The sequence below is a fragment of the Neofelis nebulosa genome, chromosome 10 (assembly GCF_028018385.1).
Source record: "Neofelis nebulosa isolate mNeoNeb1 chromosome 10, mNeoNeb1.pri, whole genome shotgun sequence".
NCBI classification, from domain to species: domain Eukaryota; kingdom Metazoa; phylum Chordata; class Mammalia; order Carnivora; family Felidae; genus Neofelis; species Neofelis nebulosa.
The window spans coordinates 78,091,841-78,118,220 of NC_080791.1; the positions used below are offsets into that span (position 1 = coordinate 78,091,841).

Genomic DNA, 26,380 nt, shown 5'->3' on the forward strand with positions numbered 1-26,380 from the left:
TTGGTATAAAATATGTCAAAAACAATTTTAAGTTCAAAAGGATTGAGGGCTGATATTATTAAATCATTTGTTCTGTAACTCAAATGAAATCAAACTTCTGCCCTAGGACTCTTAATTATAAATGACACAGTAACCCTGGAAAGACCTTTGATTTGGGGGTGGTGTTCAACCAGGAAGAATATTAGATTCTATAAGTATGCTACTTCTCTTAGCCAGTGCACAGAGATCCTTATTCCTGGTTATGCGTTATGACCTTTATAGGTACTGTGTGTGAGGGCTCAATTAGTTAGCCATTTGGACGAATGAGGATGACTTTTTCAAATTTTATCAAATAAAACATTTCATCTGGATGGAGATTGGAAGTTTCCTAAGTCTTCGGGTGATACGGAAGCACTAAATCTGACAGCTCCAGAACAGAAACAAACACCCTATAAATCACTTAAATAACACCTTGTTAGATTGCTATTACTATTGAATTCCTTGCACTGGAAATTCCCAAGTTATGGAGTATCAGTAGCCATCTTTCATTTTATTTAGCCTACAATAACTTTCATGTCTTCAAATATGAATGAATTTTAAATAAAACTTACATTCAGGTATATGTTATGTAAATGACTTTGTAAGGTTACAAGCTTATAGGGGAAAAATGCTATTTTCATTTCTGTGCTCAGTGCTTGTCCTTGTAAGTTCTTCAAGAGTAGGCTGAATGATATTGAGGGCTTATTTCTTGTGAGTATTCTCTCAAAATGTGTCCCTTGGTAGATTAAGTGTCAAATCAATCTCTAGCTTCTCGAGTGCAATATGGATATTGTATTCCTTTCTGCTATACAAGCTGTGAGCCGTTATGTCCTTAATGTGCCCTTAACTGTGTCAAATAGTTTATAATTTCTAGGTTATACTTCCTATATGAAAACTCATTCCTATGTTTTAAATAGCTTTACATGTTATTTCTTTCCCCACCCAGGGATAGAGGTGGTAAATCTTTTTTTTTTTTTTTTTTTTTTTTGAGGTGGTAAATCTTAATGTGGCTGTGTTTGAATCTGTTGATGTTCTTTCTTTAGAGATGATCTTTGCCTTAGTCACATCATAAAAAACTTTATAGTCACCTCTTAGAGATTTTTTTTCCCAGAAAATCCTCTTTTATCTTTGAATGATACAATTGGCTGATTTTGACGATTTAATCTGAAAATATTGATAAAATAGTTAAAGTCATTTAAAATCATCCTACTCAGTTTGGAAATATGTAATGAAGTAAATGAAACTATATGCATCAATGACCTTCCTCAGTGGTAATTACGATCAATTTAATGCATGTCATTCTTTAATTTTCCCTAAACTAACATTATTTAAGTTAGTATGATATTCATATTTATCATACAACATATTTATATGCAACTTAACCTTATATATGGCCATCTGTATCTCTCCTTATATAGTGTGTGTATGTATACACACATGTACACACAATCATAAAATGAAACTGTGGTATACATATCTGTTGGCAAATTGTTTTCAAGTACATACTGAATATCTGTATAGTTCAATATACATACATTTTTTCCTTACTTTTTAAAAATAATTGCTTTGTGTTCCATTGTATGTATACTATGTATTATTCCACCAACCAACCCTCTTTTGACATATTCTTGTTTCTATATTTTCTGTTCAACATATACTTGTATATATATTTTTAAGCCCAAATGCTATTATATCTTTAGGATATATACTTTGAAGTGAATTGCTAGATTAAAGATATATATATTTTAACTTTAATAAGTAGTGATTGATGGTTGTGAATATTTTTTAGAGGAAATATTAAACTATGCTATTTCTGATTGTTTTTACAATTCATATAGAAAATCATTTCTTTGGGATGCCTGGGTGGCTCAGTTGGTTAAGCATCTGACTCTTGATTTCCACTCATGTCACGATCTCATGGTTTGTGAGATTGAGTCCCATGTCAGGCTCTGCACTTGAGATTCTCTCCCACTCTCTCTGCCCCTTCCCCACCCTGTGCACATGCACCTGTCTGCTCTCTCTCTCTCTCTCTGTCTCTCAAAATCAATAAATAAACTTAAAAAAAAAAGAAAATAATTTATTTCAAAACCATTACTTACCCAAAATCATTAAGGGGTTATTGCTACATAAGTAGCCCCATACATGATTTATGTATATGGCAGTAATGTCTAAAATATGTAACTATAGACATATTTGTGTGAAAAAATCTTGATCATGTCTCCTCTAAGTTAAATTCAGTCGGCAAGAAAAAGATAGACCTTTGTGATTGGACAGACACAGACTTTAAGTGAGGTAGTAACTGAATGCTTTAGGTATGTGGCTATAAAATCTTTGGACAGGAAGAACTCTAGTATGATGTTAGCAGGACTTCACCAATCTACTAAGGCCACTATCTCATTTTTTATATCTGTTCCTGCAAATGAACTCAACAATCAACAACATTTTGCTTCTATTTTTTCGTTTACAGTGAATGGAGGAAACATTTATTTATGAATTTAAATCACAAAGTGAATTTCTCTCCTTGAGGCAAAGCTCTATGTAGCCTCCACCATGCAAATGCATTGTTCACTCTTTCCCATCACATAGAATTGCATTCTGTGACTTCCTGGAATGCCATGGAAATTGATTATGTTCTATTAAAGAAAGAAAGCCCACACAGTTCTTTATAACACTTGTTATGGTACCAGTGGAGATTTCCTGGCTAAAATTTTATGACAGACTGTTAATAAAAAAGTCTGTCCAGGTTCACACCCTCCCTTTATCTTAAGAATTTTCTTATCCCAGAAGAATGTCAGTATGTTTCAGGGTCAGAGAGCAGAAATCCAACCAGAATTGTTTTTATATTATAATGTAAAATATTAATAATATAATATATTGATATATGTGTATGTATGTAGGCACATAAGAATGCAGGTTTGTGTGTTACATATTATCTATCTTCATATAGTATATTTGTGTTTCATTCTTTCACAAATGGAAAATACATTTATAAATAATTTGTGAGAAGTAATGATAGAGTACTTGGATGAAAGATAAAGCCAAAAAAAAAAAATTAATACAAGAGAAAGAAAAGAGGCAATCTGAGCCAGGGAAGGGACTTATGTGTATTTCTACTAGATAGTAGAAAAGGCAAGGATTTGTTTATAGGGACAGTTTTTTAGAATTTTTTTTTTTAAGTTTATTTTGAGAGAGAGAGAGGGTGAGTGGAAGAGAGGGGCAGAAGGAGAGAGAGAGATCTGTGAATGCCAAGAGGGCCCTGCACTGTCAGTGTAGAGCCTGATGCAGGGCTTGGACTCACAAACCGTGAGATCATACCTGAGTTGAAATTAAGAGTAGGATGCTTAACCAACTGAGCCACCCAGGCACCCCTATAGTTTCTTAATGGCATCTAAATGTCATGTGCATTTCACTTCCTTTTCTATAGCTCTTCACTAACCTATTTATTGACATGAGGTTATTCTAAAACATTTTGTTGAAAACATAAATGTTTACTTAATGTGCTGCTGTGATGACTTTGCCAGACTTTCCACCAGAGTGAGATTTTTTTTGTTTTTTTTTTCAGCGTCTGCCTTTGAAGAAGATCCCATGCAAAGCCTCTGCGCCCTCAGGCTCATTTTTTGCCAGAGACAACACAGCAAATTTCTTATCCTGGTGCCGAGATTTAGGGGTAGATGAAACCTGTCTGTTTGAATCTGAAGGTTTGGGTATGTATTTCCTTCAGAATTTTAGCTGATAAGATTATTATGTATCTTTGTCATAACTATCAAAGACTTTGTATAGCTATCAAAACTTGTGTGTGTGGTCATTTCACAGGTTAATTGAAAAACTTCATGTAAACTTGCAGTTTTGCTGTAAACTTGAATCTTTGAAGGTAGAAAAATATGCATGCCCTTTTACTGTTTGTCACTTTATGCAAGAAAAGATAGGAATATGAATAGTGCCATTCTTTCCAAGCTAAAATCATGTATGTACAATGCAAAATTCGGGTATTTGGAAAATGTAGGCTTCAATTTTACCAGCAGGCTCTAACCTGGACTAGAACAGTAGCTCTATATGTCTGCTACAGCCATAAAGGCACCATTGTCTTTTCACCTCTACAAAAGGATGAAACACCATTTCCTGTAAACTCTATCTTTGTTGAAATGGAAGTTTATTTATGTATCTATTTTTAGTGAGTTAAAAATCAGGTAAGCAAGCAGGAGATTGGGATAATTGAAGATGATGAAATAAAAGATACTTTAGTGTCTAAACCTACCCAGATAATTATGGGGTTTTTGACTTGTTTTACTTTATAATTGAATTTTGGCAAATCCACTTCCAGACTATAGAGCAAGCTTTTGTATTTCCTTGGGAGGAAACATACATTAAATGGTTCAGTGTTTTGACATCACTTGATAGGCTACTGTTAAATGTTGAACCCTCCTGTGTCAGTTCTGTCCAGTATAGCTCTTGCACGTAAAGTATCGAAATTAAAGTCCCATTATAATGAAATGGAACTGAGTGAAGAATGGAGACATCTGTGGGGGAAGGATGGGAGCTTTGGGTCTTTTGCCTGAGGCTTTAAAAATCAATTCACAAAATCACATAATACCAAATATTAGCATCAAAGTAAGCGGAGCATCCTTTAGAGAGAACAGGTATACAAATTGCCTTCCAAACGGTGAGAATAACCTTTTGCCCCGAAGCCTCACAAAACGTTTCCCTGCTGAACCCAGGAAAATTGATGGTTAACAGCTAAAATCTTACTCATTTTATATGCTTATGGAAATTTGTGTTTGTACTAAGAGGAGGGAAGGTGATGTGGAAAAGATTGCCATCAAATTTCTGAGAATTCTCTCAGCAGAGAGGAAAATTATATGAATTTAGATCAGGAGAATATTTTATACTATACCTGAAAGGAAAAATAAACTGGAAGAATTGCACAGTAGCCTACCATACACAATCATGTGCTTCTTGAATGATCGTTATATAAATGGGCTTTGACTACTGTTTCCGCACATTAAAGTAAACCAACCTTGGTGGAAGATGTGTGTACGTATATCGCTCTTCTTCAGTCTTCTGCTAATTTTACAAATAGATTTTAACTTTCATGTTTATGGGAAACTATATGAGTGAGGAATTATAGGAGGGGATCGTGGTGGAATTGTTCACACACACAAAAAAAAATGTTTGAAAGATCAAATGAATGAACGATAAGTTAAAAAATTCAGATCTTAGTCACAAGGAGCATACTCTTCCTATGTGGACAAACAACATCACGATTTAAAATTCTGCAGTGCCCCTGCGTTATGAAAGGAACTACCATGTGGGGAAACTCCTCTATTACTTGAGCATTTGTTTGTTGTACTGGTTTTCATTTAAGAAACATCTTTTTCAGTGACTACCCTAGGATGAGGAGGAGCTGGGAATGGGAGTGTGATCTTGTCTCAGTTTTCTCACTGCCTCTGAGTTCCTTTTGTTAATTGAAGTAATAAAACTTTTGGTTGGAAGCCAAGAAGCTTGGATGGCTTTTTAAAACCCCATTCAGATAATAAGTAATACATTTTATCTTGAAACAATAAAGCCTAAAGCAACTGTATAATAAAGGTCCTGGTATATAAATACATACTCTGCAGCATATAAAATTATGTCAAGTTGAATTTTGCGATGACTTAGTTCTTCACTCTGCTTGAAAAAGAAAAAAACAAAACGCTGACTTTATAAAAAGAAAATCCAAGATAATTTATGCATAATAGCTACTGAGTATTTTATTGAAACCTCTTTCATTTTGAATATCTTCTATATTATAACTTGCAATTAAAATGTATTTATGTATCTAAGAAAGTTTAATGACACCAAGTTTTCGAGTAATTTTTAAGCCTCTCGGTACCAAAATAAATCAGATAGTTGGGCTTTCTGGTATGTTGCTCAATGAAAGACAAATTTGAAATTTCTGCTGCTCAGAATAGGACATGAGGTGAGGTATAATAGACCCTGTGGAGACAGAAGGGAGCCAATATTATAGCGTTGACTTTAGGATTATTCAGAGAAAGGAAACAGCTGTGCCCATAGATGCTAATGATAATCAAGAGAAGGACAATGAGAAATTCCATTTCCCCAAGTGGAACCCTTTCTTCTTAGATTTTTCTTATTATTCACTGTGAGTAAGGAAGTGATTGAGTCACTGCCGATGGCCTTGGACTCCGGATTGCAGAATTGACTTTCTTGCAACAATAACGCTGTGTACTCTGCTTGATGTCTTTTCACACTTCACTTTTGAAAGAGAATTTAGGGCAAGCGTTTTTCTTTTTTCCTACCTCAAGATTTCATTTCAGTGACACACAAGATGAAGTGCATCCTTTGTGTCCTGGTGTTTTGAACAGCAAATAAATGAAAAGATGCCCTGATGAAGGGGAAAAATCTGTTTGAATGAATGATAAAGTAGATCACTGTCCTGAGTGTGTATCAAGAGGCTTCTGTCTTTAGCTGTTCAAAGGTCTTTGCCTGCATAAAGCATTCTTATCTTTGTGGCAACTGATATGCTACCCTCTGTTGCAGTGTTTCTTTGTACAGTTATTTGCAAGGGGATCTAGATTCCCAACTTACTCAATCTGTTCTCTTTCCACAACAGCTAATGACAAGAAATCTCAGTGGTGGGGAAGGTATGCCAGGGATGAACTGGAGTGTATGGATAGCGGCTGACTCCATATGCTTCTCTCATGCTTCTTGTCTTTTTGATTCTTGGCAGATAGCTTTTTATGCCACCCGATATAATCACATACAGGGTATAACCTGCAGTTTATCTTCTATGAAATTCTTGATAATTTTTCCTCTGTGAAATGTCAACTCTCAGATCATAAATTCACTCTATCCTAAATAGTGTTTCAGAAATGAGGCAATAGAAAAACGGACAAAAGTCATGAACAGCCTCGTCATAGAAGACATAAAAATCTAATAAAGATACAAAACCTTAGCAATAAGGTAAATGCAAATAAAAGCTATGGAAAATTAGCAAAATAGAAGAAAATTATATATTTAGGTTGAGTATGTGGGAAAATAGGATCTTCTATACATTGCTGAAGAAAATTGGAAATAGGCATGCCTTCTTTAGAAGGCAATTTGGCCTTATGTATTAAAGACCTCACAAGTGTTTATTTATTTATTTATTTTCAGCAAATTGTTCTACTTCTAAAAGTTTATCCAAAGGAAATAAGTAGAAGTAAGCACCAGAATGCCCACTGAAATGCTTTTTTTTTTAATAATAGTAAAACAAGGGGAAATGAACTGACTCTATGACATTTAGTGATATCTTAAACTAGAGGCATCTGTAGATACGAACCAAAAATATTACTGAGACTATTTAAGGATATAGAAAACCTACAATCTGCTATGAACATGAGGTCACACATATATAGTAAATGACCATTAAGAAAGACAAACAGAAATCAGGTTATAAACGATATTAATTTCTTCTTATTGTCTGTTAACAAACATCAGTCAATAGAGGTGGCATGCCATCTGAAGTATGAGCAGTTAATGTTATTTATATTAAGATATCATTGGAACCAATTTGCATAGAGAATTATTTGTTGGCCTAGAATTGTACACACTGAGAATTGTAAGGGCTATTTCCCATTGTCGAAGTTAAAGTGACATTTCAAGTGTTTGGCGAATTTTATACTGCTCTAAGAATAGACCACGTGGATCTTTGTGTGCTCTGCGGGACAGGCTTTACCCTTACAGGTCTGCATATAATGCTCAGCTACAACCCCCACTGTTCAAACCACGCTGATATATAGGTCAGTGGCTAGAGGAGATTTGTTTTTTGTTTTTTGTTTTTTTTTTTTCATGTCTCACAATTGGTTTCATTGGATTCTTTAAAAATATTTAGGATTGTGCTTTAGATTCAAAAGATGAACATGAATGCTTCCTTAAATTTAATAGTATGTAGTTTATCTTTCTAAAGACGAAATACTCCCGCCAATAATTATTTTAAAAGAAATGAACTTTTCTTTTAATGGTGGAGTAAAGAAAAAATGTTTAGAAGATTCTAGGTGTGAAAGCATTTCGGTTTTCAGTCTATAGAAGTTAATAGAATGTATTAATATTCTCCCTAATAATAAATAGAATAATTTTCAAAGGTTAAATATTTTAACAACCTTTTGTAACCCAGTGCTGGATATTTTGATATGGTTCATTTTTTATCATTTAAATTAAGACCAAAAATCTATGATATACTCTCAGTCTTAAAAAGTTTTAAGTTATGAATTCCCAATATTGATGCTCTTATATGAATTTCTCTAAGATATTTTAAGAAATTATTTCGTTCATTAGCAGTGTTCTTGTATAGGGGATTTATTATTTGTAATTTATTTTACTATACTAATTTAGAAATTTTCAAGTGTAATTATTTTTCCCAGAGCCTTATTTACGTTGCTCAATATGTATACATTCCAGGGAGCTGTGAGATGGGGGGGGGGGGGAAGGATGGGGTGGGGAATACTTTAAAAATGCATAATGTTGTGTTTGCAGTAATTGTGTCAATATCATTATGTTATTGGATGATTATAGGATTTGGAGGCCAGTGACTATCCTTCATCTATTTCTCAGAGAAAGAATCTACTCAGCAAGAAAAGGGTTTGCTATCTGTTGTGCTAGCATGCAAATGTGTGTGATTTGTTCTTTATTTTTATTTTCTGTGTTTGTGTTGGCTGTGTGGTGTTGTCTTTTGTGGATGCATGACCCCAATGAGTAGTTTTACAAAATCCTTTCTTTTACTGAACCTTGGTCAAGCACTGTTCTATTCACAGTATTGGTTTGATGTTGCTGCAGAAAACTAAAAAGGATTACGTGTGGACTTTTAAATATTGTTCTCCATTTTATAGTTTAAAGTCACTTGTTAACATCAGAAAAGGAATCTATGCCTACCTTCCAGTTTGATAAATCATCTCTTGTTATTATCTTGTTATTATGGACTCTAAGAACATTTCTATGGAAAAAAGTTATATTAGTTTTATTAGTATAAAATAAAATATCCTTTTTATTAGGATGACAATTTCAAGACATCCATTCAGCATTAGGGTTATTTATATTCAGTTTCTTTCCCAGAGACAATTATGTTAGACTTTTGTTTTTTTAATTTTAATTTATTAGCATCTCAGTTCACATTTTTACTTTTGAACTCAGAAATTCTTTCCAAATTCAGCTATTTGCCGTATGCCAGGGCAAAGGTATGAGAAAACAGTACAGAATCTGATTGAGAGAACTAAACGTCTCCCTAGAATGATATTACATCAAGACTCAGCAAAGTCAAGGTTAAATTAGGGAAATGAACAGCTTTCTAGCTTTTCCAGGATCAAATTTTTGCTGTACAATATTCAATACTAATAACTATATGCTCAATAATGGTAGCTAGGCAGTGCACGTCTTAACCATATCTACTTCTCCAACAACCTTCATTTTATAAATGAGATCCTGGGACCCAGAGAATTAAATAACTTGCCCAATGTACACACCTTCTCAATGGCCCAGGTGGAATTTGAATTCAGCTCCATTTACCTCCAAAGATCTTGCCCCTGTGTTATAGAAAGTTATGCTCTGAGTTAATTTTAGAAGTTCATATGCTTATTTAAAGAGGAAAAATAAAGTGTAACTACAAACCAAATTAGAAAAGATTCTTGCCTCTAATTGCTGTTCTGTTAGTGACTTAACCCATTAATTTCACATGAAGTCCAGTACTAAAGAAATGAAGGACATCACTTGGTGCAGGACATTTCTTGACTCAGTGGCAAAGGCACTTAACTACATTTCATTCTATACATATGCCATAACTGATGAGATTATGAATGAAATATTCTTGTTTCTGTGAATTATGTGGATGTCATGGCCTTTCTAAATGTGAATAATGATTCTGAGAAATCTGGGTACATGCACACCCAGCGTTTATGAGTTGGTGAGATTCTTTGCTTTTTCTTTAGCTTTCTTGAGATCAGTTTCAAGGCACCTAAATTGCTGTACTATCCCTAATTGCCCCCTACCTTTAAGCTGAAAGGTTTCTGCATGGGTCTTACCAGGAGTGACATGATACAGGGAGCAGTTTGTGACTAGCCCTTAAATTTCTAGAATTTCTAGAAAAACATTTTTAATACTTTATTAATCCTGGCAGGAGAGAAATGCCCATAGTACCCATTAAGGGCTAATTCAATGCATGAATTACTTTCCCTCCATTCATCATCATCATCACTGCTATCTGAAACATTTGTAGAGCATATTATATATAGCAAAGCACATTGGAATCTTTTTAACAAAATAGAGGAATTATAACTGATGTTTAATGTTTATTTTTGAGAGAGAGAGAGAGAGAGAGAGAGAGCGAGCAGGGGAAGGGCAGAGAGAGAGAGACACACAGAATCTGAAGCAGGCTCCAGGCTCTGAGCTGTCAGCACAGAGCCTGATGTGGGGCTGGAACTCATGAACTGTGAGATCATGACCTGAGCTGAAGTCAGATGCTCAACCTACTGAGCCACCTAGGAACCCCTGACTGATGTTTATTATAATAATCACAGCATTGGGTAATACAGTGCTTTTCCAACCTTAAAGTGCTTACTCATCCCCCGGAGAACTTGTTTAATTGTAGATTCTGATCAGTAAGTTTGGGGTGGGGCCCAATAATTTGTAGTTTTATTCAGCTCCCAGCTGATGCCAATGCTTCTGGTTTGTGGACCCCAATCAAGTAGCAAGGGAGTCACATTTATTGAGTACTTGCTATATGTACCAAGTGCCCTTCACCTCATCAGGAAGAACAAGTAGAAGGCAAAATGCCTGTTTGAGAGATGAAAAATTATGCAGCCTGGGCTAGAACTTCATCCTTCTGACTTCTAGTTAACTGTATTTCCTGTTATACCACTTTTCTGAGTATTAGACCCTTCCCTATTCTGGGAAGGTGGACAGCTATTAATTTGTGATATTTTCACGACTAAACAATATTCAGTCAAAAACATAATTGTATTTGAAATTTCCTTCCTAAATATAAATCTAAAAACCGGTTTCCCTCAAAGCCAATGTGTAAATATTGTAGTCTCTAATGTACAGACACCAAATAGACAACACAATTTTTCATGCTTTTGTTTCTTTGCCCATGTGTTGAAACTTAATACATTTAGCTAAACTATACATTTATGGTTGAATGCATTTTATACTTGCAGATTCTGTGACATTGAAACTCTACCCTTTGCTTTAGTGGAAGGCCTCATTTCTATTCCTGGAGCTAGCAGCACTCCATTTGACATTTGATGCCCATGAGATTTTTATAGAATCTAGGTTATAAGACTGAGTCTCTTGCCACATATTTTTGAATAGGGATCTGTGTTACTTTCCCCAGAGGTGTTCTGCATTCTGCTTTTCTTTGAGATGGTTTTGATTATTAAAAGAAAAACCTCAATGATAAAACCTTTGGCATAATAATGACCATTCACCAGAGAGCTTTTGATTTGTTTTAAAAAGAATTTTTTAGAGGACAGAAAAAAGTAGTGATCCCCTCTTCTAACTTAAAGCAAAAGACCATGCAAATGTTTCGATGACAGACTGAAAAAAAATGTTTTCTACTCTAAACTTCAGCATAAGTAGAAGGTTTTCTTGGTTTTTTTGAAAAGATGAATCAGTGAAGTGATTTAACATAAATATACTTAGGACTCAATACAAAGTCTTTAGTTCAAATACAATATACTAAAAGCCATATTTTTAATCATTGTGACAAAGACATGCCTTCAGTAATACATAATCAACTTAGGTAATTTACTAAACATGGACTCATCTAAATTATTTCATTCACAGATACAGGAAAATTAATGTAAGGTGTTTGCTGTTTCACAAAATCACGTATTTTAATACAATTGTTACTTAAGCTCTGTATTGAGCACAAACTTGTAATAGGTATAGGATATCTGCTTTAAATTTCTTTATATGCTGACCAAATTGACCTACTTAACCTGGCATTTGATTTAGATTGATTGATTTTTAATTATTTCTGATATAAAATAAATGATAAAATATTCAAAATACACTCATTATAATGGGACCACTTTAAATTATACACATTTTACCACTAGTAATTTTTTATCCCAAAGTTTTTTTTAATGTTTATTTATTTTTGAGAGAGAGAGAGAGAGAGAGAGAGAGACGGAGTGTGAGTGGGGGAGGGCAGAGAGAGAGAGGGAGACACGGAATCTGAAGCAGCTCCAGGCTCTGAGCTGTCAGCATAGAGCCTGATGCGGGGTTCGAACCCACAAGCCATGTGATCATGATCTGAGCTGAAGTCCGATGCTTAACCAACTGAGCCACCCAGGCGCCCCTATCACAGAGTTTTTTTTTTTGTTTTTTTTTTTAAATTTTTTTTTCAACGTTTTTTATTTATTTTTGGGACAGAGAGAGACATAGCATGAACGGGGGAGGGGCAGAGAGAGAGGGAGACACAGAATCGGAAACAGGCTCCAGGCTCTGAGCCATCAGCCCAGAGCCTGACGCGGGGCTCGAACTCACGGACCGCGAGATCGTGACCTGGCTGAAGTCGGATGCTTAACCGACTGCGCCACCCAGGCGCCCCCTCACAGAGTTTTTATAGTGCTTAGTGTAGTGACTAGTATCTGATTGGTGCACACACAAAAACATGTTTTTAGGGGAAAAAATAAGTGAATTATTGTTGGCTAAGCTAAATGAAGTTAATCTTTAAACAAAGAATTTATAACAAAAAATTAAAAAATAATAAAACTAACCTCGGGAAAATCTTTCCTATGTGCCAAACACTGTGCTAAGAATAACAATAAATATTATTTGGCTTAATCCTCGCAAAAATATTGCAAGGTGTAAACTGTTGTGTTTCCCAAAATGAGATTTTATAGAATAACTGCTCAAGAGAATACAGCCAGTAAGCATGAACACTCACACTCAGATCTTTGAGATTTGAATCTCTTTCTATTAACTTAGTTTAGAACTTGTTTCAGTGCAAAAACCAAATAAAGTCACCTCTTTGGAAAATTTAGATACTATTTAAAGACTTTGAATTTAATTTTATAGCAATAGGGGAAGAATATTTGCTTTTACAATTAAACAAACATTGCCATAATTTGCATTTTCTCAAGACACCAGGTAAGGTTTTAGTCTTTATTTAGTTCACTGTCAAACCACTATCATCGCCAGATGATTGTCATCATCCTTGAGTTTTGAGATATATTATTTATTGAGTCATTACTGTTTTGTGTTAAATTATGCACCTGTACAGATTCATCTCATTCATTGCTTATTAGTCATCAGATACTGTTTTTTTTTTTTTGGGGGGGGGGCGGTTGGCCATTATGAGTCAGTTATAATATGCCAATTAAAAAAGCCATTAATATATGAGGCAATAGCACAAGTGGGGTTTTGAAGCAATGTTTTCCTTTATAAAATATATTTCCAAGAAAACTGGGCAGTAAAATATTATCATTCTACTAGTTTTTCCTAAGAAATGATGCTGAAGAAGAGGTTCATTTGTCTTAAATTGTATAGGCTGAATCTGTTAAGGATATGAAGAATCATGCAGTTACTTTTTAGTTTGCCAAAATTAATTTTCTGATGAGTCCATGGTAGATTCAACATCTGAGTTTGGGCATGCTAAACCTGTTTTAAATTGATTAGCTCAGTTGAGGAAGCAAAGAAGTACACAACAGTAATGTGTCTTTCCTTTAAATTTTTTTTTTTATTGTTTATTTTTGAGAGAGAGAGACAGAGAGAGAGAGTGGGAGGGGCAGAGAGAAAGGGAGACACAGAATCCGAAGCAGGCTCCAGGGTCCGAGCTATGAGCACAGAGCCCGATGTGGGGCTTGAAGTCACCAAGTGTGAGATCATGACCTGAGCCAAAGTCGGACGGTTAACCGACTGAGCCAGCCAGGTGCCCTAGTAAAGTGTCTTATATATCACATTGTCTTTCCTTTACTAGCCACATGATTGTTTTTTTCAGGATGAATTTTATTTTCCATAAAGTGTATCTATCCCAGTGCTTACATAGTCCTCAAAATATGTATAATGAGTTGGTTAAGGAATCAGTATAGTTGGGTCAGGTATTACCTTTTATATCTGGGTGTTGACTGCACATTGACACAATTTGGTCAGTTCACTAGTAATTTATATATTTTGACACCATTTCCATTAAGAAACGCATGAGATTTTATCCACATCTCCTGGTGCGGTAGCCACTTGCTTCACACAGCTTTCACCGAAGATGAGGGTATTAACAGAGCCTTGAAAATCTTCCTCTCCTCAGTTTTTGTATATTCCTTTTTCCACTCAAAACTCCTGTTTATTATTTTGTTCTATGGACAGCGTATTTTTTTAAAGACTGAATCAGAAAGAATTGATTATCTAGACAGGAAGATTGATTTATTTGTTAGATTCTGCTTTCCAATGTTTGTTATTGTTCTTTTTTTGAAATTGATGCCTATGTGATATTACAGTCCATATGTTATATTGCACTAGAAGTCGATTTAATATGTCAAAAGTTGTGATGTTTGTATCATTCCAGCCAGGGTCAAACAGTAGTGCATTTGAAATTGGAAGTAGTAAATATCCTTATTTTAAGATCTTTTAATTAGAAATAAGTTTAGGTTTCTTGATTAGGGGAATTCACTGAAGGTCAGCTAAAACTTATATGACCAAGAATTGAAATAGTCTATAATTGAGATTTTTCCATAATTCTGTCTTAAGGAGCATTGTTGGTGGGAATAGAATTTAATTTAAAAGCTTTAAAGGTGACATTTTATGACAAGATGACAAAATTGTGTCCGTCTAAAGCCAAGTGAAATTATATACATTTACAATCCAAGTAAATGTTCGTTTTATACTCATCACAAACAAACTCCACTCTGGCATCAGTGAACCAAATGTTGCCCCTACCATAATCTGTGGAGAGAAAGAATTAGATATTTAAATTAAAGGAATAGAATAATGCTGGGAAATAGAATTATAAAATTATATGTTTAAGAATTAAAGCAAGGTTACTTTCTTAAAATAGATCGATAAGCTATCAATAAGCCAGTATGTTCTTTTATCAGGATATTGTCTATGTAAAGACCATTCTCAAGCCAATATATTTTTTTCAGTATCTGTTGACTTTATTAGGTGATATATATAATAATATTTTTTAAATTCTCTAATCTTTGTTTAAAAGAAAGCAATACAGGCAGGAAATACTCTTTTGGTAGACTCAACAAATGCAAGCGTGATTGGACAACATTACTGAATGTGTCCAAAGCAATTAGTAAAGCAAATTTTATTAAAACATCAGATTATATTAGAATTTGATCCAAACAAAGAACAGTCTTCTAATTTTCTCATTTTATGGGCAAAGCTGGCTGATAGTATATATATACATATATATGTATACATGTATATATAGGTATGTATTTGCAAATCCATTCATTTGAAAGTATATCATTCTAAAGTACCATTTAACCAGACTTGATCAGGAAGGGACATCAAATTTCAGAATCTCACTTGATGTTATTGCTTGGCAGATAACAAAGGATAATTTTTCTTATATAATTTTTCTCCTTATTCATTGCATTATTTCTGCCCAAATCACTGGTGAAGATAGACTCAGGATTTTGCAAAGTCTAGTCTTTGCTCCACTGTCTTCTGTGTACTGTGTATTTTAGGAAAAAAAATTTAAATCATTTTTGTAACGTTTATTTCTTTTTTAATTATTTAAAATGTTTATATTTAAGAGAGAGAGAGAGAGCAAGAAAGGGAGAAGCAGAGAGAAAGGGAGACACAGAATCTGAAGCAGGATCCAGGCTCTGAGCTGTCAGCACAGAGCCCAACACAGGTCTTGAACTCATGAACCGTGAGATCGTGACCTGAGCCGATGTCGGACACTTAATCGACTGAGCCACCCAGGTGCCCCTGTAATGTTTATTTATTTATTTTCAGAGAGAGAAAGAGAGAGAGAGAGACAGAGAGAGAGAATCCCAGGCAGGCTTTGCACTATCAGTGAAGAGCCCAATGCAGGGCTCGATCTCATGAACCGTGAGATCATGACCTGAGCTGAAATCAAGATTTGGATGCTTAACCTCCTGAGCCACTCAGTTGCCTCATGTACTATGTATTTTAAAATATCAACTATTTATATCATAATACAGCTACTTGTGTTTCCACTATTGGCTTACTAATATTAACTAATGAAGCATTTTCCGGGGGAGATTTACTCAGGATGAGATTTCCTGAGACTCGTGGCTTTGAGGAGGGATATTGGGCAGAGTTTTGAAAGGGCTTTAAGACTTTAGTAGAGCTAAGTGTATCGTGGGATAGGATGGTTTCTGTGAATGTCAGAATGAAGACTAGCTCATTTACTGGAAGCATAAGAGAAGAGAGGTCATTGGCAAGCCTGTTTGCTATTGAGCTGCTTTACAGTCCCTTCTATTGTAAAGGTGTCCACCTCTGTCTTGTCTTTCAGTCCTCCACAAGCAACCCAGAGAAGTGTGTCTCTGTTTGCTAGAGCTTGGCCGGATTGCAGCCAGGTAGGTCAAACTGCTGCCACTATGTCAAGACATGGACCATCCTCAGCACTGAAGCAATTGAGAAGCTTGCTGGTTTTTCGTTGCTAATTTAACCTGGGTTTTGAGAAGCTGCTTTTTCCAATATAATCCGTCCGAACAGCTCAAGAGCAGTTGTTCAAAATAAAGCATGCCACTAATATTCTTAGCACCATGATCTTGTCAAAGCCACTATGTCTGATAAGCATTTACTAAAAGCATATCCTCCCATCCAATACATTTTCTCTCAACTGACTGAGCCACCCGGGCACCTGTCAGCTCTCTTAGCTTCTACTTCTGAGTAGGAGGATAGTTTTTAAATTATTCTCCATATTTTGATTAAAGACAGTCCTAGAATATTATCCTTCATAAGGGGAGAGATGTTTGGAATCCTGTTCTTCTAGGAAAAAAGGAGTAATTGTAAAAGTCATAATCCTAGCTAAGTAGGCAGAGAAAGGGACTTTATTACCTCAGCTAATCTGCTTTGGTTTCACGTCTTCTCTTTTATTATCTGGCAAATGACCAAATGGAACCTCTGACAGTTCTATGAAGCCCAAAGAATTAGAAATGAGGTTACAAGTGGTTGAAGAAGTCTTGATTCAAAATAAAACTTAGGAATTGATTGGAAGATGTTGTTTTCATCTAGGTCTGGGTATACTTTAAAAAAAAATTTTTTTTTAATGTTTATTTATTTTTGAGACAGAGAGAGACAGAGCATGAACAGGGGAGGAGCAGAGGGAGAGGGAGACACAGAATCTGAAACAGGCTCCAGGCTCTGAGCTGTCAGCACAGAGCCTGACGCGGGGCTTGAACTCACGGACTGTGAGATCATGACCTGAGCCGAAGTTGGACGCTTAACCGACCAAGCCACCCAGGCGCCCCAAGGTCTGGGTATACTTTTAAGACAGAGATCAGATGAGCCAATAAAGTGAGAGCTGGCTCTGGGTGAAAATTCTCAAAGAGAAATTTATAAAGAAAATCAAGGTAAAGAAAATACAAAGTGTGCACATCAGACTACAGCAGTGGGTAGAAAGCTTGCTGGCAGTGAATAGACCTATGTTTTGTTTTGTTTTGTTTTGTTTTGTTTTGTTTTGTTTTGTTTTGTTTGATTCGATGGGAAACTAACCTGCAATCAGAAATAACTCCAAGTTCTGTAAAATGTGATAGCAACATAATCTCAAACAGTTGGACATCAGCTGTGAATTTTGCTTTACCGCAATTAAGTGGGTATGAGAAAGATTTTTTTCTTTTTTATTATAAAAATTTTTTTAACGTTTATTTATTTTTGAGACAGAGAGAGACAAAGCATGAACGGGGGAGGGTCAGAGAGAGGGAGACACAGAATCTGAAACAGGCTCCAGGCTCTGAGCTGTCAGCACAGAACCCGATGCGGGACTCGAACTCATGGACCGTGAGACCGTGACCTGAGCCGAAGTTGGCCGCTTAACCGACTGAGCCACCCAGGCGCCCCTTTTTTATTTTTAAAGAATTCAAAGTAAATCTGACTGAGGCTCCACTCAAAGTGAAAAAGTCAATTTGAGACATTTGGAGGTTTCCCTATTCTCTCCCACTCTGTTCCCAGATACTGTGTGAAGGCCTTGGGAGAGGGTCCCCTAGGCCTCTATCTCTCTACCACTAGGGCTTAGTTTGAGTTTGTAGTGTCCAGCTGTTTCCTGGAACCCCACTCCCCTACAGCACTGTCACCTTCTTGGTTTCTATGAAGGAGTAAGACCAAGGTATCAGTTGCTTCTAGGACTCTGCTAAACTACTCCTCCACCAGTCTTGGGGCTTCTGACCTGTAGGGCAAACAACCTTGAGTCAAAGAGCTACCAAGGACTCTACAGACGTCCCCTAAAAGGGGGGAAGTTAAATACTCAGGCAGGAGGAAAATACACCAAGTAAAATCTCAGTAAATGAACAACTGTCCCTGAAATGGTAAAGTGAGAGAAACATGGATGGTCTAGAGTTCCTGCTTAATAGAAGGGGAGGCAGAACACTTTTTGTTCAGTTATTTATTTAAAGAAATGTTTTTAAGTTTATTTATTTTCGAGAGAGAGAGAGAGAGAGAGAGAGAGAGAGAGAGAGAGAGAGAGATACAGCACAGTGGGGGAGGGGCAGAGCGAGAGGGAGACACAGAATGTGAAGCAGGCTCCCGGCTCCGAGCTGTCAGCACAGAGCCTGACGTGGGGCCCGAACCCACGAGCTGTGAGATCATGACCTGAGCCGAAGTCGGACACCTAATTGGCTGAGCCACCCAGGCGTCCTTCAGTTGTTTATTTTAATTATACTGCTAGAATATTCTACAATGCCAGATTCCATTTTGTTGCTTTCATAATCTAAATATATGAATGAAATAAGCATCATGGTTCTGAAAGCTGTGATATGGAGGTAAAGAGAAGGAGTTGCACCACCTGCAGAATTAGCCGTGAGTTGTCATTTTCCTCTTTAATTTGTATTAGTTGCCTGTGTTTTGGGTTTGTTTTATTTTTTGTAATAACCCTTTTTATGACCAGAACACTCTGATTAGGAATCCTGCTGAAGTAAACTTTCTATGACTGTGTCATCAAAGGAGAAGACATGCTTCCCAATGACAAAATCCCTTTAGAAATCTCCGTGTCTGGTGTAAATTGCCCCTTGCCATAGTATATAAAACAAACTAAAATTTTAATTTTAATGAAAGAGGATCATAATGGCATGGTGAATATCATGATGAAGGATCATGTCAAGTGTTATGGTTTTTTTTTCCCCAAATATTTCAAAATTGAGATTCTGGGTTGCTCCATTTCATTCTTTCCTTTTTTTTTTTTTTTTTTTAGCACTTTATTGCATATGATTGGCAAAGAAAAAGCTGTACGTATTTAATGTATACAAGTTGATGAGTTTAGAGATAAGTATACATCTTTGAAGCCTTCCTGCAGTCTATGCCATAAATCTAACCATCACCCCCCAAATTTTCATCCTGCCATCAGCAGCAGCAGCATCTGTGATAGAAATGGGTGGCTCAATTTCTCACCACACTATGACCATGTGAGCTGGTGAAAGCAGTAATTATTCACATTACAAAAAAATATTCCTAATTTCACAAAGGAATTATCTAAGGATTAAGATAACCTTTATGTTACAATGCTTGATTTGTAAACATTGCTATTTTATTCACCTATTTAGGTGATGTGAAGTATTGCACACCTACACTGAAAACCAGAAATGTGTTGGGGTTATTCAGGGTGTTACTTTTGTTGTGTGCAGGATAAGGTAAAACAGTCGAATGCCAACTGGATAGATCGAACATTAAAATATAAATGTATAAACAGGGCGCCTGGGTGGCTCAGTTGATTAAGCATCTGACTTCCGCACAGGTCATGATCTCTGGTTTGTGATTTCGAGCCCCAGGTCGGGCTCTGTGCTGACAGCTCAGAGCCTGGAGCCTGCTACGTATTCTGTGTCTCCCTCTCTCTCTCTGCCCTTCCCTTGCTTGTGCTCTGTCTGTCTGTCTGTCTCTCAAAAATAAATACAAACATTAAAAAAATAAAAAAATAAATAAATGTATGCACATTTTATCTGCACACATTTGAAGACCTTTTTATTTTTATTTTAATAGAAGGTCAGTTGTGTTTTACAGTCAACAACCCAATAAACCCAAATCTCATTACCTAAGCCCTAAGTTGGAGCATATTAGTTAAAGGGAAAAAAAAAGGAAAATTCATCTACGTGATCTAATTTTACTCCTAAATTTTTCTGTAGGCGTATTAAAACCCATGTCTACATCTTTATTTTGTGCTTCCTCCTCTCCCCACTTCTCCACAGAGGATTACATAAATTATGGAGTTAAGGCAGATTTGGCCAAAACTGGCAGTTTTGCTCTTAAAAGTCAATACATGAATTTGCACACACAGTAGATGAGTTGTGACTCTAACAAAGTCTCTAGTACAATCTTGTGAGTTTGTGTGCATTTAAAAAAATCACTGATAGATGATGCTTTTTTTTACATTTGATTGTGAACACTTACATCTTAAAATTACACAGATGTTATCTTAAAAGCATCAACATCACTTCACATATGATTCTCAGGATGCTTCTGATTCTCTGCCATGTTCTTTTGCCTGGGAACACTCAGCTAAGCCCCATTGGAGCTGGGCTTCTCTGAGTTCTGAGATGGGAGAATGAGACCACTTAGTTTTGTTCTCATGGGCAAAATTTCCTTTTATTTTCACCTAAATAGAGCTATCATCACTGGAGAGTGAAATCCCACTGTTAATATTTCAGAAACCAAGTTAGTTTCTGAGTGTAAAATATGCATGTTTTTCTTTTGAAAAGTAAAACACTCAGCAAAAACAGGTCAATAAACACTGAAAGATCTTTTTTTTTTTTTTTTTTTTTTTTTAATTTTTTTTTTCCAACTCTTTTTATTTATTTTTGGGACAGAGAGAGACAGAGCATGACCGGGGGAGGGGCAGAGAGAGAGGGAGACACAGAATCGGAAACAGGCTCCAGGCTCCGAGCCATCAGCCCAGAGCCCGACGCGGGGCTCGAACTCACGGACCGCGAGATCGTGACCTGGCTGAAGTCGGACGCTTAACCGACTGCGCCACCCAGGCGCCCCCTGAAAGATCTTTTTAATGACAATGCCTTGATATTCATTGCTGAAAAATGTTCCTATAAATTCACCCTCTTACAGACTGCAGCGTTAAGATTAACTTTATGCTAAAAGTGAACTTTTTTTTTTTATATTTTGGTTTGGGGCCATAATCAATAATTAATATCTTAGTGGAGCTTTTTATATTTTTATTTTTGAGTACTTCCTTAATTTTGAACAAAATTTATGACCATTTGAAAGAAACATACTTGGTGAATATTTTCATTAGTCTCCTATTTCAATCCATGGCCTAATTAAATGTTGCTTAAAGTAAATATACTCTTATACAAGATTTATTAATTAATGCATCCTAATTAAAGCACTTGACTCTGACTACTAAGAACATCACATGTGTTCATGTAGGTGAAATTTCCTTCCAAATGTAAATCTATCTTTAAATTACTTCAAAACAGAATAAAAATGGGCAAAACTGCAAGAACCTATAAACTGTTAACTATAAACTTATTCATTTATAGTTTAAATTTATCTAAATTTAAATTTATCTGCCCTAAAAAGGGGGAGTTTTTAAAATGTCTCCCCCTAACTCTAGTGAAATAGGCCCCGGATGTCTTTTGTTTGAAAATTCTAGTCTAGTTAATAGTTTGAATGAATTCTCTCATTCAGGGCTCAGTTTGGAAGCTAAACCATGTCATCTAGACTAATCTCAAAAATTGTGTCATGTGCCAGGAAAATAAAAACACCATTCCTAGAACCTCTTCATAAAATCCTTAACCAGAAGAGCCTTCTCCTAGCCCTTTGCATTGTTTTTTCAATGAGACAAAACCAAATTCATTGCCCTTTCATTACTCACTCTGGTCTTCTATAACTGGAGTATACAGAAGATTTTTGTGCCTTCAACCTTCTTGCTATCTTTAGTTTGACCCTTATTCAGTGGGAAAGCAACAAACTCTCTTTTCCAAAACCCTAAAATCTTATAGCCAAAAAGGAATACAAAAGAGTATAGATTTGTGAAAGCCTCGCAAAGTAGAAATGTGAAGTGGTATAGAATTAATCATGGAAACCAGAACGGAGCAGCCTTTTGGAGAGTAGGAAAAAAAAGACCTATTTGGTGACTAAGTTGGCTTGCAGGTGCGGGCCCCCTGCCCCAGGGGAATGTCATGATTTACAGCCTGTTGACATCTCCAGACAGACAGGAAGCCAATGAACCGTATTTAAGTGTGCATTTTGGGACTAGCTGACTCTACCTTAGGCAGCTTGAAGTATTTAAAAGCCAATATAAGCAGAGATTTGGAGCTTAGTGTTGATTTTCTATGTTCAGTGGCAGAGCTAATTTTCAACATTCCCAGATAAAGAAAAGCCTCCAGGGCAAGGTTTTCTACATAAGACTTTGTTACCAACTTCATTCAAACTAAGTCTACTTTGTATCGGATATGGTGAAAGCTGTTGTTACTCTAGTAACATATTTTTTATTATTTTACTTTGAAAAAGAGAGAGAGGGAGGGAGGGAGGGAGGAAAGGAAGAAAGGGAAAAGAGGAAGGAAGAAAGAGAGAAAGAGAAAGAAGTGAAAGAAAGAGAAAGAAAGAAAGAAAGAAAGAAAGAAAGAAAGAAAGAAAGAAAGAAAGAAAGAAAGAAAGAAAAAATATGCAGCCTATTCCTGAAAGGTGGCCTGATTCCACCAACAATTACAAATGAAATCATATTTTCCAATTGGCTTAATTTGTACTTTGAAATATGATGCTTTTACTTATGACTGACTTTTAATTGGCTGCGAATTCTAGTGTGTTAAATTCCTCTAGCTTCACTGCCCAGTTTGTGTTATTCTCTTAAGAACATTAAAACATAACACAATTTTATGCCTTGATGGACTAAGAATTCAAAGAAATCCAGGGAGATTAAAAAGGGTGAGGTAGTAGCAAAGCTGAATTTATAACTTGCTGTGTGACACTCCAGCACCGAGATATTTTCTGCTGTTGAAACTGGTATAAAGAAAGCCTGTAATAAGTTCTTTTGTAAAGGATACAAACAATAGTAATAATATAAACAGTAGTGATAATACTACTTTACATCTTAGTATTCAGGCTGTTACATTATTTCATCTGGTAGTGTAATATATTTTTCAAAAGCTTTGCCCCAAGTACCTTAGTGCTGCAGTTTCCTAGTGGTACAACCTTTGATATGTCAATTACCAACACATTTTCAGAGGCTATACCATGTATTAGACCCTGTACCGAGCATATAATGGATACTCCTTTAAAATTCCTTCTAACATTATTAAAACGCAGGAGTCAGAATTTCCATTTTCCATTGAACTTAAAAGGAGCCTCAGAAATAATGTACGTCAAGATGCCCAAATGTGCTGGATACATTAAAGATGGTCAGTCAGCAGTAGTTGCTTTTCCAACATTCTCCCTCCCTCCCTGCACTGTTCCATAGGACCTCTAGGGCAGGCCATTTTCATTTCTACTTTCCTGATAGAAAACAGACTTCCAGAGGTTAAGTGACTTGCTAAATTTAAAGAATAGGTCAATGGCACAGTTAGCTCAAGTCTACCTCAGGGAAAAATGATACACAAATCTCCACATGAGTGTTGTTGGTACTTGTCAACAGTAATGAGATGCTGGGTTGGGTTCAGTGTAATTAATGAAGTAGCAGAAAGGAAAAACAAAAGATGTATTTGGGTTGGTTTTGGATGGGGTTTTAAATCTGGAAAAACTTTTGGTAAATCATTTCTATGCACTTACTATTGACATGTTTTATGACAATGATAGGCAATTAAAGATCCAGAATAATGAAACCACATTCATATTTGGAACCCCAATCATTGTTATATGACACTATGAGGTTTTTTTTTTTTTTTCATTCACATAGTAGCCATTGAGTACCTGCTGTGTGCCAAGATCTATGCCAGCTCCTGGGGATGCTGTGAATCAGACTGTGGGCTCCACTGTTACAGATTTGCAGGCTAGTGCATGCTGTCCTTATGTCCCATGAACTGAATAATATATGTAAAACATTAAAAATGCAGTAAATGGTGCCTAGGTCTTTTAGCTAATGATTTATGTAAGTAAAAATTATTATGTTCATTAGAGACATTTCCCCAAACGGCTATTGTTCGGTTGAGCTGTGGCAGCTTAAACTGTTTTGTACTAAATTCCAGGTTTTCAGCTTTCAAAGAGCCTCTGACACATCATACATCCTCAGCCTCTAAATTCTGAAAAAAATCAGATATTGAAATACGAGCGTTGCAAATGGAACATCAAATAGCACCTTTATTACTGATAAGATCCATGTTGACAGGCATGCTCAGCATCTTTAACTGACCTCTAGAAGTTGGCCAATTTACCTAATTACAAAGATGAGTCAGGGTGGAGTTTTCTTAAAAAAAATTTTTTTTTTAATGTTTATTTATTTTTGAGAGAGAGACAGAGTGTGAGTGGGGGAGGAGCAGAGAGAGAGGGAGACACAGAATCTGAAGCAGGCTCCAGGCTCCGAGCTGTCAGCACAGAGCCCAACATGGGGTTCGAACTCATGAATCTCAAGATCATGACCTGAGCTGAAGTCGGACACTTACCGACTGAGCCACCCAAGTGCCCCAAGGTGGAGTTTTCCAATGGGGCCTTTTTGAAGGCAGCCTCTTCCCTAGAAGAAGGAGGAACTGAGTCAAGCATGCTCAGTTGATTCTTAGATTTTACAATTTGATAAATTCCTTCATCTTGATGGAGAAGAGTGAGTAATGAAAGAGAGAGGCCAGGAATTAAACTAACTGAACACCCTCAACAGAACAAAACATCAAGAGTGGAGAAATTGCTTCCTTTACAAGTATGTACTGAACACATGTGATGATGTTAGTTAAGGTAACAAGCTGTTAGAACAGGACAATAATCTAAGCTTTTGCATTTAATGATCTTTTTAATATACTATTCATACTAAAGTAGTAGACATACCTTCTACATAGTCTCTCTATATAGATTATTGACTTTGTAGGTTATTAGTAACCTATTTTTTAATATTTCCAAGGGACTTTTTCCTCTTCTTTCTTTCTTTTTTTCTCTCCCTTTTCCCCCCTCTTCTTTCCTCTCTATGTAATCACCTGATTAAAATCTCAGAGAAAAAGAGCCTCAGCCCTGCACTCAAAAAATTTGGATTTCCTTGTCTTGCTCCTAGCTAGTTCTGCACCCTGTCTGGATTGTTATTCTGTAAAAATGTAAGAGTATAACTAGATGATCCCAAAGGTCCTTCACAGCTCCCAAATTCTGGAATTATCTTTGGTCTTCTCCACCTAAATAAACTGATATGCATCTGAGAAACCAAACCAATTTTAAATTTAGCCTAAGAAAAATATAATTATGGGAGATAAGAATGCTGATAACAACTACATCTCTTTTTTCCTTGAACTCCTATGGCACTGATAATTTATAACACATAATTTTTAATATATTATTATTCTAAATTGCTACTCTATTTCCTCCCTATTCATTTTCTTCCACCATACCCCTATATATGCCTTCATTATGTTGTTTTTAATTAATTAATTAATTTATTTATTTTGAGAGACATTTATTTTGAGAGACAGCACAAGTGAGGGAGGGGCAGGGAGAGAGGGAGACAGAGAAATCCCAAGCAGGCTCCACACTGTCAGCACAGAGCCTGATACAGGGCTCCATCCCACGCCTGTGAGATCATGACCTGAGCAAAAACCAAGAGACAGACGCTTAGCTGACTGAGCCCCCCAGGTGCCCCTGTTTTTTAAATTTTATTAAATGTTACTTTGTTTTATTTTTGAGAGAGAGAGAGACAGAGAGCCAGAGAGAGACAGAGAGCCAGAGAGAGACAGAGCATGAGCGGGGGAGGGGCAGAGAGAGGGAGACAAAGAATGTGAAGCAGGCTCCAGGCTCTGAGCTGTCAGCACAGACCCCAATACTGGGCTCGAACTCATGAACCACGAGATTATGACCTGAGCCGAAGTCAGACGCTTAACCAAATGTGCCACCCAAGTGCTCCTCCTTGTGTTGTTTTTAAGAGTATAACATATGACACAGTATAACCCATAGTACATTGCTCTGGGCTCATAGGAGTTGTACAATTAGCAGCGAATAAGGATGTTTACCTTGGGGATTGCTATTTTTGTCTTTAACAAGTTTGTGTTCAAAATAGAAATTCAGTTATAACATTAATCTCAAAGCTAGTAAATCTGAAAGCTGAAGACTAAACTTCACATACTAATTC

General features: G+C 36.2%; 1 protein-coding gene across 4 annotated transcripts in view; it reads left to right on the forward strand.

Moving 5' to 3' along the window:
• Nucleotides 1–26,380, forward strand: part of GAS2 (growth arrest specific 2) — a 132,159-nt gene that overhangs the window by 48,044 nt on the left and 57,735 nt on the right. For all 4 annotated transcript variants that reach the window (XM_058688476.1, XM_058688475.1, XM_058688477.1 and 1 more), the window contains exons 4-5: nt 3,581–3,722; nt 16,481–16,544. In XM_058688476.1, coding sequence (XP_058544459.1) covers nt 3,581–3,722; nt 16,481–16,544 — 206 coding nt within the window. The remainder of the gene's footprint in view (nt 1–3,580; nt 3,723–16,480; nt 16,545–26,380) is intronic.